Here is a 13,517-nt window from a genome sequence, read left to right as displayed (position 1 = left end):
AGAACCAATCCTTTTCTAGTCCAGTGGGATTTTTCGAGTGGTCCGCTTGATCACAAGCTTGCTTACTCTGCCTAAGTATCTCCAATCCAGAAGATCTGAGAGCCTCTCAGTTCGGTTCCTCTGAATTATTCTTTGGCGGCGCGACTGTTTACAAAATCCATAGAGAAACTGAGTCAGCTGGTTGCAAGAGTCGTCAGGAGAGCGAAAGCGCCGGTCGACAATGTAAATTCCTGAGGGGCACAAAAGCCAAAGGGCAGGTCACAGTAAGGTTAAGCTCTAGAGCGGTTCTTCCACTATTTCTTGGGTGCTATCCTAGACCACGTGCATTATCCACTCCCTTACCCCCTGTTGCCTTTGGGCCCACTCAAGGCTGTACTTCTTCTTTGATCTCCTAATGGTTTACAATTGTCACCAACACACAGCCAACAAAATCAATCTTCCTAGAAAATCTGGCAGATGCGGTTACCCTGAATCGGTGATTCTCCCTGGGGCGGCTCACTCACCCAAATCTCCCCGCAGACACCTGGGAATAAGGGCTTTTCAGATTTCCCAGCGTTGCCGCCAGGCAGCCATGGCTGAGAACCACAGCCTGAGCCTGAAGAGAACAGTGACAATGCAAATGGGGAAGACCAGGGAAGTGGCGATGTGCAGGCAGAGAATCCATCCTATTCGGCTTTTCTTGCTGCTAGGTAACACAGGGATACAGAGGGCGACAGGCAAAGTCTTCTGCCATCTTTAACAATTTGAGTGAATTTTGCTAACCTGGCATGGCCCTTTAAAAAACAACAATGCTGACCAGTAAACTACATACGCTAAGTTCATGGTTATTGTAATATTGCTTTTAGGTAGCAGAGAGCCAAACAGTTCACAAAAATAAGAGGTAAAAGGGCAAGACTTGTCCAACTTTAGCATGCCTTTTGTAGTTTGTTTTTTGGGCAATATATTTAATACTAATAGCATTTTTGTCTTTTCTATGGATTATGTCATTCAGTCTACTTTTAATTAAGAAGTATAAACATTAGTCTAATCATCAGGATAGCTTTAGGTGTGGGGGCTCTATAAAGACGTTGTGCTTTGTTAGGTTAGAGGTCACCTCTCCCTCCAGGTTTGGTGAATGATGGGAAGCCTCACCGTAAGCAGTAGGATCAGCCACGTGCTCCTGCATGAAACAGCCAAAGCCAGAGAGGTTGGTTGTCACACTGGGGATCCCCATCACAGTGCATTCAGCTGCCAGGGAAACAGAGAGAGGCTCAGCTTCAGACCAGCTCCTACACACTCGTAGGCACACAGAGGAGGAAAAAGCTAGAATCCACCCAGTAATAGGTGTGTCAATTTTGTACTAAGCCCTTTGTGTGTATTATTAACTCATTTAATCTCCTCAACAACCCTGTGAAGAGAGGCTATTATCATCCCCATTTTTACAGATGAAGAAACTGAGGCACAGAGAGGTTAAATAACTTGCCCAACTTCACAAAGTCAGGGGACATGGTAGAGTTGGGATTTGAAATCAGGCGTCCAGCTCCAGAGCTCTTGTTTGGAACAGCTAGTCTATACTAGCGCTCTCATTTCAGCCAGTTTTGGTTTTTGCTCCATCCTTAACTTACGTCTGTAAGTATCTGGCAAGTTTATGAGGTGGGTAAATACGTTTTGGCCACGACCAGCTCTTCCCATCATCTTAATCTCCCTTGCTGCAAACCCCACTTCCGCAGATGCTCAGCAAAGCCACTGTCTCTGTTAGACTTCTCTCACCTTGTAGTTAAAACTTGCTTTGCATAAGATATTGGATATATCTTAAGAAACATTACCTCTGTCAAGGATGTCTGCATTTTAACAAGGATTTTAATTTGATCATGGAATTACTCTTGGTTGGCTAGTAAGGATGGGCGAAAACAAAAAGGATTCCCCCATTGCTTCTAAACAATGCAGACACTGGCCTTTTCTCCTGCTCTGCAACTATTTCCTTTTGGATTAGGTCTGGAGAGCTGTTGTTTCTGATTTTTGTTGGGGGGTTGGTGGTGAAGGAAAGGAAGGTGGGATGGGCATTATTGACCCAAATAGGAATCTGATATGAAAACTCTAGAAAAATTCTCACACATATATGGATACAAAATTTTGCTTACAATTCCATGGACATTCACAGATCTTTATTTTTTATTAAATACTCAGTAACACACATGTGGTGAAATGCCAGGTACCCATGTAAGCTCAGTAAATACTCACTGAATGAAATGTAACAGGCTACAGGCTTATACTCATTGGGTTTTCTGATAACATAAAACACAGACTTAAATGAATACTTTCTGGAGTGAGATAAAGAAACTGTATCACACAAAGAAATTATTTTTTTTTTAAATCGTTATGTAAGAGGCTAACGCCAAACTTAACCACCAGAGGTCTCATTATTTCTGTAACTATAGAATAGGTGAGGAGTGGCCAGCTTGCTTTGGTTAATTCAAAAAGAGAATGACTCACTTACTATGGAGTATTTCTCAAATTCCTTTTTCTGTCTACTTATCTTTTATACCATTCCTGACCTTTATCTTAAAACACTACATATGTCTCTTCTGTCATTTCAAGTTAAGTTTAACTTTGTCTTATAAAATGACATTCCGGTAGAAAGGCTGCTATAAGCTATAGAACATTCTCTTTTATCCAACATAAATGACTTCCTATATTCTCTCAATAACTCAAGGTTTCTGTATCCTTGAAATTTCCTTGACAGTTACTAGAAATAACAAGAAAAGAGTCAATAGCAATGTGGTATGTTCATTAGTGAAATACATGGTTTCTGTATCTCAAAAGATCTATACTCGGTTATAAGCAATGTAAGATAATTAAGTGGGCATTTCATGAGAAGGCACCACCTTCAAAACAGGGAATCTGATGCCAATAATAATTTTCAAAACTACAGGAGAGATAACTGGAGGCATTACATCAACAACTTTTCTATATCATGTTTCAAGAATGGATAAGCCTTTATGTATTCTTCCCCCCCAAATTTGATGTTTTTACAGCTGCTGGCAGTGGAACCTAAAGCAGTAGAGTAGAACCTTAGGTCAGAAGATGCAGAGCCTCATGTCACCCCTATTTGTAAAGATTATAAGATTCTATTCATACAGAATTTTTAATTCTACATTTAAATTCTGGGATCCGATTGCAAAGATTAGACAAGTTCTCCCTCTTCATCATTCAGCCTATGTATGACCTCCCTGACCCTGACTGTTGCTCTCTCCTACTTGGGCAATCATGACATTGAGGTCAGAAGGCAAACTTTATAAATTATAAGTAACAATGTTTTTGAGCTTTTTCTTTTAAAATTACAAATAGAATTTTATCCAGACTATGAGGAAAACATCAAAGTATCAATAAAAGAGGGAAAAGTCATCATTATATTTTTTGCATGGGTATGGACTTGAAGTATTTGTTTCCTTTTCAATCAGACATTTCAGTACAAATACAAACTGATAGCTCTTGATGCTAATGGCCACCATGCTAGTGGGGACCAGAAGGGAACAGCAGACAGTGGATCTGAGAATCCACTATTGTTCAAAAAAAAAGTGGGCGAGGTGGAGGGTCTGAATGGAACTATGACATTGGTCATCCTACCTACCACTGAATTGGCATTTTATTTTAAAAGTACCTCTTCAGAGGGACAAGGGTGTGAAGAACACTTTTTACTGTACACCTTTTCATACTGTTTCTTTAACCCTGTGAATGTGTTATTTATTAAAAATTAAATACATCCATTAATCTTTTTAAAAAAATATTCTTCTGAAATAAGTTTTAAAGAACACTTTGTCTTGACTGTCATCCCTCATATTAAGCCTACTTGAAGCCATTTCTCCTTCAGAGTGGTGAATGGGACTGGTAGGGATAACTTAAACAATATGTAATTTTTATAAAAACATTGCCCAACCACCCCCTGGTATACTTCCACAATCTTTGTCCTTATTCTTAGGTCAGGATCTACAAAGCATAAAATTGACCCCTGGGGTTGATCCAACCAAAATCACTTTGAAAGCGAACTACAAAACCAGAACTTTAGTAGAAATTACATATTAATTTTGAATATGACACACGTGAATAAAATAATATACTGATAAAATTAACATTCTACAATCTACACCTGTCACATACCTGGAGTGTAACCCCACGGTTCATAGTAGGATGGAAAGACCCCAAGGTGACAGCCTCGGACAAACTCTTCATAATCCATGGGGAGTAAGGGGCTGGTGGAGGACAGGAACTCTGGGTGTAAAATCACCTAGAAAAGGAAAATTCTAATGAGAAAAGAGAAAAAGCAGACATTAAAGAGAAAATTTCTCTGCAGTGTGGTTTTTTCAATATTGTGGAGTCCTCACATTCCAGATTTAGGAGAAAAAAAAGAGAGAGAGATTAAAAGAAAAATTAAAAAGAATAAAAGCCTTCATTCTTTTTCCTCTCTTCATTCTGGGTAAATATCTATTCTGCAGACTAACTTTCTCTGTGATTCCAAGACCTAGACTGGGGGAAAGGGAATTAGTGTGCCCAATTTCATTCTCATGCTAACCTATGATCCTCCAATCCAGTCTTTATGGACAAGAAAGATCTCACTTGGCTCTCCAGCTGCTGACTCCTGTCTTCTCAATTTTTGGCACCTCAAGAAGGAAGGAGGGGAGTTGTTAATGAGCCACTTTCACATGCCACAGTCATGAATTAGTCACGTGAAATGGAACTAAGGGACAGGGAAGATGTCTAGGTATCTCTTCTAGATTAGGTCAGACTAGACCTAGTCTAACCCTAATCTAACCTCACCCAAGCCACCCTCCTCTCTCACTTCTATAACCCTTCTATTCTTCTAAGGCTCTTCTCAACCCATCGACCAGAGTGAACCTTTAAAAATGCCATGCACTCTCCTGCTTAAAATCCTTCAGTGGTTCCCATTTTATTCAGAGTAAAAGCCAATGTGTTTACCACAGCCTATAAGCAGTGGAGTGCTAGTAAATGCTTAAGAACCAAAAAACCAAAGAGGAAACATATATTTGTACATAAGTTTACTACACATTTTGCTGATAATAAAGGACATATAGCATAAAATTTCTAAATAAAAAGTGTACACATGAAAATTTGTACACAGATATTTATATCAGCTTCATTCATAACTGCTTAAACTTGGAAGTAACCAAGATGTCCTTTAGTAGCTGAACGGATAAATAAGCAGCGGTATATCCAAAAAATGGAATATTACTCAGTGCTAAAAAGAAATGAGCCATCGAGCCATGAAAAGACATGGAGGAAACTTAAATGCATATTGCTAAATGAAAGAAGCCAATATGAAAAGGCCACATACTATATGATTCAAATGATATGATATTCTGGAAAAAAACCAAACTATGGAGACAATAAAAAAGATTAGGGCTTGGAGGGGGTAGGATTGAATAGGCAGACTACAGAAGATTTTTAGGATTTTTAATTTTAGTGAAAGTCTCCTGCATGATCCTATAATGGCTGATAATATGTCATGATACACTTACCAAAACCCACAAAACAGACAATACCAGGAGTGAACCCTTATGCAGACTCTTGGATCTTGAGTGATAATAATGTGTCAACGTAGGCTGATCAGTTCTAACAAATACACCACTATGGTGCCATGTTGATAGGGGGAGGCTATGGGTGTAGGAGGTACATGGGAATTCTGTACTTTCTGCTCAGTTTTGCTGAGAACCTGAAACTCTAATAGAGCTCCGGTCATCACCTGCCTGGCTGCATTAACCACTGTAGTCTGGCCCCAAGGCTGCCCCAGCTTCTCCAGCCAAAGACTGTAAAAATATCGCCTGAACTAATACTGGCCATTAGTATAAGCAGTACACATTCCCTAAAGCCCCTCATAAAGATTGGTCTTTTTCAAATTTTACATAATTTCAAATTTTATATAATCAAATGCTCAAAAATGCTTTTGTTGATTTTTCCCAAGACTGTGTATTTGTTACCAGCTCATGGCTTCAACTGATGACTGAAAGTGGTTCTGACAAAAATGTTGATGGATTCTTTTGCTAATGAGTAAAAGGATGTGAAATGCAGAGCTACATGCTTCATCACTGATATGAGTGACTTCTTTGCTGAGTTGGACCTTTGTTTTTGAACACTCTAAAAAGGTTTCCTCATATTGCTATGCCATTCACAATTTTGTGTAATGACCACAGACACAACACTTATAAGTTTAATCTACACCCCTTCTTTAAGTCTAAACTATCAATACACAATTAATCAAGCCATGCTGTGTGGTGTTCACATATTCTCACTCTATAAGTACTCCCACCATGGCCAATTTCAAGCTACCAACGTGATACGCAATAGCACATTGTTGCAGAATATTTCCACCATGTGGCTACAATACCCACAATAACTTCCAGAGCAAAGTTAATAGTAAAATGTAGTAAAGGATTAGGATACGATGGGTTTTGAGCATTACTGTTCTTTTTAATGTAACTGCTTTATTTTTAAGTTTGTATGATTTAGTTTTAAATAATGGCTATTTTTAAAATTGGTTCACAAAATTTCTGAGAAGTTGACAGTTGACCCTGTGTGATCAAGTTGCTGTTAAGTAACTTGTGTTGCTCCACCAAATGGCTTTAGAGCTGAATTGGTCAAGAAGAAGAGGAAAAGAATAAAAATGAGTGGATGAGGGAAAGGAAAAAGACTATTTTTTTTTAAACAAGGGCATTTCACTTTTGATTTTTTATTCATGGGGTAAGTAGATAGTGTTCCAAAAAGATACTTTGAAGAAAAACCCTTATTTGGATATGTAACAGTAATGATAACAGTTGTGTGATACTTTATTTATTATAAATAATGTTCACATGTATCACCTAATTTAATTTTAGCAATATGGTGAAATGGACAGAATAGAAATTCTCATTACCCTATTTAAATATAAGGGAACTAAGATTTTACAGGCATTAGTTACATCTCAGTAGATAAATATGAGATATGTGAAACTTAAGAAGAGATGAAGTGGTAATATGCCCAAAACCAGTTTGATGGTTTATTGAATCACAAATAGGAAAAGTAAAAATGGATAAGATATTTTCCTCTACAAAACATGAATTGATTTCCTATTATGTGCAAAGTGTAGTACTAGGAAAAGAGACAAAAGGCACAGATATGAACTGTGTCTGGGCAACCTTCAAGCGGGAAGCCCATTATACTCGCGGCAAATAGCAGCAAAGGGGATCCGAAAGCCATTATGCCTACTTTAGCATTTCCAAGCTTGGAAAATTTGTGCTCTCCAAAGCCCATTTTGGAACATGAAAACATCAGGGCCCATTCAATTTGTTCCCAGCCAAACAGAATGATAGCACAACTAAAATAAGAACACAGCTGTTCTGGGCCCTCCAACAGCCAATTGTAGAAACCCTGGGTGGAAGAAAGGACATTAGAGGTCATGCCAAGGTTACAGAGAGGATTAAATAAAATCCTGTATACAAACACTTCCAGCAGAGCACCTGGCTCACAGCAGGCTCTGAATCAGTAGGGAAAAAGACAAATAAAAAACAAAAACTTGTCTAATTGTATTTATCCCAGGAGAGAAGTTAATTTACTTTTGCAGAGTTGCAGCACAGGGTCAAAACCTGAAATCTTTACCGTAGACTTTTCTCACTATACCATGCTTGCAGAGGAAGGTTCGGTGATGAATTCAAATTCCAAATGATCTACAACATTTACTGAATCAAATAGTCATATGCCTACAGACAACTTGTATCTCCACTCTGAGAGTTAAGAACAATTCTATAGATTTCTATAAGTATGCATGTGATCAAACAGGTCCTTATATTAGAACAGTTCTGAGTTAGTGTCAAACTTTTAGAAGATACTGTTAATAAAATAAAATGCCTAATTCTGAATTGACCAAAGTTTATCTCAGTGCTTTGAGTGTCCATTGTTAGGAAGGGGCTATTTCTTTTATTTCTTTTGTGTCTATTTGTTTTATAATCATCAATGAATATCTCAAGGTATTCGTGAGTTTAACTGCAGAAGCATAATTTCTATGAGACAAACTTCTCCATTCACTTCACATAAGTCACGTGCTTTTATATCTGCATCTTTTTATCTGCTGCTTCTGCCTGGTAACCCCTCCCTCCTGTTATCTGTGCCATGAACTTATGCTGATCAATCCAGATCTTGCTAACACGTCATCTCTTTTATAAAACATTTTATCAAATGCTGTAGGCAAAGATAAGTCTTTCATCTTCTACTTCAAGCAAACTCTGTTCACACCTGTTTCCTAAAAGTTATTGAGTATCCAATCATGTGCTATGTATCAGCATTTATTATGCATTTACAATGTGCTGGGTACTATGCTACATAGGGCATCTATTATTTCTTGAGTCCTCACAAAAATTCTGTGAGTGGGAGACTGTTTTATCACCATTTTATAGATAAAATGACTGAGGTACAGGTAGATTAAGTAAATTGACAAATTGAGTAAGTGCCAGAGATTTTAAGACAGAAGGGGATCTTGACAGACAGCCCCACTGTGTCCCCTCTGGCTCCACCATGGCAGCGCTTCCTGGCCTATAGGACTGGCAGAGATGGATATGAGTGCCAGCCCATTCTGCCCAACCAGTGATTCTTTTAATGGGCAACTTTTGTTTGAAGAATTCCTACCCCTGTAGTGCAATTGCTCATAGAATAAGGTGCCCATCTGTCTACCGACCTGAAGGTGTTTAGTAGGTGGAAGAAAAGTGAAGGTAAAACATAAAAAAAAGTTTTTGTAAAATACAGGAAAATGTTTGTAGTGTCACTAATATATTTAAAATAAGTCAACAGTAAACCACAACACACACACACACACACAAATGGGCTTTTTTTTTCTTGTATTAAGAAAGGAAGCATTGTTTTAACATCTTTCCATGTTGACAGATAGTAACACACTAGAGGGGGTGAGGATTTAATAATATGAGTAACTGTTAAACCACTGGGTTGTACATCTGAAACCAACATAAGATTGTATATCAACGATACTTCAGTAAGAAAAGAAAGAAAGGAAGCATTGTAAAATCATCCTTAATTTCTGTTACCTGTTGATGAAATGTACTAGTGAAAACTTTTGTTGTTGTTCTTTGTTTTTTGTGGACCCAGGATCCCGTGCACACGTGGGAGTGGGTTTCCTTCCCTTAACTGACAAGCCACATCGAGAGGGCTTGGACCACTGCTTTTCCCCTTCATGAGTCACTACATAGTGCTGCTTTGTGTGTATATTTTTCATATATTTGTTAATTTCTATTAATTCTAGTATTCTGTATTATATTTGACTTTCTGTTTAAAAAAAAAGGAAAGGCTGAGATGTTTTGGGAACTGGGCTGCACCTGTGGGTCTTCCTAAACACCCTCTCTCCCCCCTGCCTCCCCAATGTCTGGCTACTCTGCCCTGCAGTCTGCCAGCATGGCAGGATCATTACTGCCTGGTCTCCACTCCCACCCAGGCACTGACGACTCCCTTCACGATCGCCCTTGCAAACCCCAGAACTATGTATTCTAAATGCCAATTACACATCTCCATTGAAATGTCTCACATGTAGTTCAAACTCAGTCTCTCAAAATCTGAGCTCAATTTATGACATACTGTCAAACCCACTTTTGCTAAAGGCTTTTCTGAGTTTTTAGAAAGTATTGATTAAATATTGAAGCCAGGGGGCTATTATCCTTGCCTTCTTCCTCTTTCTCACTGCCAAGTTCATTGGTCACTAAGTATGATGTTTCCTACACGCACGCATCTCTCCTGTTCTCTCCAGCACTGAGCTGGCCTTTGTAAGGACCCTCACCATCTGTTGCCATCCCCTTATAACTCCATACATCAAGGAATGACATAAGATGAGAAATGGATTTAAAAGTAGACTGTATTTTCTGGGTCAAGAGATTAAGGGTAATCTTTACCTTCTTGTACATATACTTATTTTGCCTTCTTGTATATATTTTAGATTTTATGTAGCGACTATGCTATTTATGTGATCTAAAGGAAAAATCTTAATTAAAAAGTTACAGACAAAAGAAATAGACTGTATTTTCTCCAAGAAACTTTTGCAGAGAAGAGCAGGAAAGACGGAAACATTTCAAAACATCATGAGGAGACAGGGTGAAGGCAACATTTGCAAGTTTTTTTTTAATGGGGAGAAATTTAATATTCATAGACAGCAAGGGAAGGAGCTAGTAAACAGACAACATAAGAGGTTAAATGGGGCAAGTTTCCTAACGATGTGGAAGGGAATGGGAACCCAAAACAACCCTTAGACCCTGAAGGAGAAGAAGAATAGGTCAGAATCTATGTTTGAGGCCAGTATGGAGGGACATTTAAGGAGGTTACAAGTCACTGAATTCTCAGGTCATCTTCTAGAGGGGAAAGAAAAAAGGGAAAGTGGGACCACTGGAAAGATTAGTAAAAGTGTATGACAACTTGATCTTGAAGATGGTGAATGCAATTGAGTAGAAATAAACAATGGTCTGTTTACATGGCCACCATTGTCTCCCACACCTACCACCATGCCTGGAACATAATAGGCCCTCAGTAAACCTCATGGAGACTAAATTCCACTGTGGCAGACACTTCATATTCTTAAAACTAATACTGTGCTTAGTCATTGTAGAAAATCACAAGACCAAAGAATGAATTGGTCTATTGAAAATTACATTAAAGCATCATCAGCCTCCTTCTCTGGAACTGAGAACTAGAAGCTTGTTTTATGATCCCCTTAAGTTAAATGTCAAGAAGAAACAAAAACAATTCATGTTAATCTCAGAGATTCACTAATTAAAGTAATTCCTATGGTATATTTGTATCATTAAAAATTAGGCAATTTCTTTATGCTTAATGACAGTATTATACAATGACAATACATGCTAGAATTATAATGCAAAGTCATAAATATTCTTCAGTTTTCTAGAGTGGTATTAAAATGATCATTACACTTTAATTACCCAAGGCGGCAAACAGAATTTTCTTTAGAAATATTATTTGAAATATTTCTGGTAGATGTTAAAACAAATAAGGGAGGCTTCTCATAAATTCTCAAAAAAATATTCTGTATCATTTTGATGTGCGCTATCTAAACAGTTCTACCTTGACTCTGTCTGTGCGGCTGTTGAAAAGTCCAATCCGTCTAATGGTGCTGAGGATGGGGTCAGTGGAGTCATCAATCATGTTGTGAGTGGTCACTGGAGGCAAAGACTGTCGCTGGAGTCACAGAGGGAAGAAAATGTCAATTGTGGAGAAAATTAATAAATGTGACTAATTTCAACAATAGGTCATCGGCAACATGTCATCCAACTTTTATGCCTTGAGTCTTTTGAGACGACACTAATGACAATGACTAAGTTTGTGTGTGTTTCAGAGGAGGCTAATGGGTGCAGAACATCCTTCAGACATTATGAATACATGATGCTTTTGTTTTTCACCTGCAGCCACTATAGGAAAGGCCTACACTTCTCAACTGCCTTGGGACATATTTGGAATAAAGGTGTCCTGAAATCTTGACTCAAAATAAACTACTCTGGACCCTGAGGTCCAGGAGCAAGGTTGTCCTTGGGTGGTGTCTGATGCTTCACTGGTACAAGATTTCCATGTATGCCTAACACACTTACCTTATTTTTTTGCAGTAAGTCCACGTGACTGAAAAATGTTCACCTATTCTCTATCATGACTCAAAACTCTATGCTATTTGAAAATCTTAGAGGTTTGTTTTGTTGTCTTTACAATATACATAGTTTTCCAATTGGATATGTAGGTTCCAAGTGAATTTTTTAATGGATGCAAAGCTAAGTTACATAAAATTTTTTAAAGGATCCCTGAAAACCACTTATAAAGGAGGACATACAATGTTGTCATTTGAGTGAATACGTAAGAATGACTTTTCCAGCTCTCAGTTTTAAACATTTCCCAAGCTGGCCCATTCCAAATTAAAACATTGGTCTAAATTAACCTTAACAATTAAGAGAAGTGGTGGGCACTTTTTTGTTACCTGAGTTGAAAAGATGGCTCTTTTCATAATTGTTTGATCATCTCGATCCAAAATATTGTTCATGTCAGGAATTTCTCCTCTGTAGGGAAAACGTTATAAATAATAAAAATAAAAACAACTGGCACTAATTTAGGGCTTCCTACATGGCCAACACGTTCCACACACTCCAGAAATAAATATAAACCAAACGGTTTCCTGATGAAGCTAACAGACAAATTCCTAAAGTGTGAAGAAGTTTGACCATAGAAAACATTCAATAGCATAAAAGAAAATTGAAATTTGTTTTTAAAGCATTAATGTTGACCATCAGCACTCTCATTCTATTTTGCCTATTCTTGAGTGCTATGTTCTAAAGTGGCCATAATTTGTCCATGACGCACACCTGTCCCCAGTGGGCAGGAGACAACACAGCTTTATCTTCATATCATAACAAAATCCACACACATTTTTTATATATTACTATTTTGTAATACTTTTTAATTTGATTTATTTATATTTTATTTTACTTATCAATTTATGTATTTCATTTATTTTAATATTTGATTAAGTAAATAATGTTTATTTGATAGGTTGATTAACAAGATTTACTATTAATAAATATGTGTTAGCTTAATATGTAAGTAAATATGTAGTCAATATATGCCTTGACTTAAAAATCTCATGAAATTTCTCTCAGCTTCAGATTGATGTGTTAACCCTTAAAGAGATTCCCATTGAATTAGAACTAATTTCCATACAAAAATGTGCAACCTGTTCACATGATTCAGTACATATCCAAAGTCTATTAATTCCTCTATATTTGGAACAAAATAAAACACAGTGTAGAGTCTAAACTGTTGTTTGAATAATGAGGTCTAAATGTTTGCAGCATTAAGTATTCCCAGCACTTACCTTAATAATGCATCATAGAGTTTCTTTCCAAACTTTTCCTTCACAGAATGGGCAATGTCCCTGTATGAATTGAAAGATTTATAGTTTAAGCAGTGTCACAAATTTAAATCTTCATTTGCCATGACAATGTGTTGTTTTGTCAGTGTACTCTTTGAAATGACAGGTCTTGTGTGTGGCCTCTTTGATTGTTTTCCAATTTGCCAATTTACCTTGAATTAGAGCCTCCAGGCCTGCGGCAGCACAGCACACTGACCAGACCACAGAGCTTAACACTGTTCTGCTTGATGCCACTCAGGGGAGGGTGGCAGGCAGGGAGGGGGAGTGGAAGGAGGTACACATGTAACAAGATGGAGAATTCGCTGATAATTTTTGAATCTGGGCATTGGCAGGTAAGCATATGCTTTCCCTTTGGCACATGTTTTTAAATTTCCACAGACAAAAATTTTTTAAAATTCAACCCCTCTAAAGATTTCTACAGAGGTTTTAGCCTGCCATAGTAGCTTATTCCAAAGTATTTTCTAGCAAGACAGTTTTATAAGCATTACGTAATCCAACATAGGAGCCCAATGAGAAAAGAAACACACAGAATTTATGCTTTAAAATCTTAAGGGAAAGAAAAAAGCAGCTAAAG

The 13,517-nt window shown here is 37.7% G+C and overlaps 1 protein-coding gene across 3 annotated transcripts in view; it reads right to left on the bottom strand.

The window, feature by feature from the left end:
- GYS2 (glycogen synthase 2) overlaps positions 1–13,517 on the bottom strand; it is a 44,989-nt gene that overhangs the window by 4,030 nt on the left and 27,442 nt on the right. For all 3 annotated transcript variants that reach the window (XM_017662317.3, XM_017662318.3, XM_037020394.2), the window contains 6 exons: positions 12,887–12,946; positions 11,996–12,074; positions 11,098–11,211; positions 4,138–4,264; positions 1,132–1,227; positions 67–230 (listed from right to left, as the gene is read on the bottom strand). In XM_017662317.3, coding sequence (XP_017517806.1) covers positions 67–230; positions 1,132–1,227; positions 4,138–4,264; positions 11,098–11,211; positions 11,996–12,074; positions 12,887–12,946 — 640 coding nt within the window. The remainder of the gene's footprint in view (positions 1–66; positions 231–1,131; positions 1,228–4,137; positions 4,265–11,097; positions 11,212–11,995; positions 12,075–12,886; positions 12,947–13,517) is intronic.

Source organism: Manis javanica, chromosome 15, assembly GCF_040802235.1.
Source record: "Manis javanica isolate MJ-LG chromosome 15, MJ_LKY, whole genome shotgun sequence".
In the NCBI taxonomy this organism is placed as follows: Eukaryota; Metazoa; Chordata; class Mammalia; order Pholidota; family Manidae; genus Manis; species Manis javanica.
Note: the sequence above shows the minus strand (reverse complement) of the source record. Positions and strands in the feature narration are given on the sequence as shown.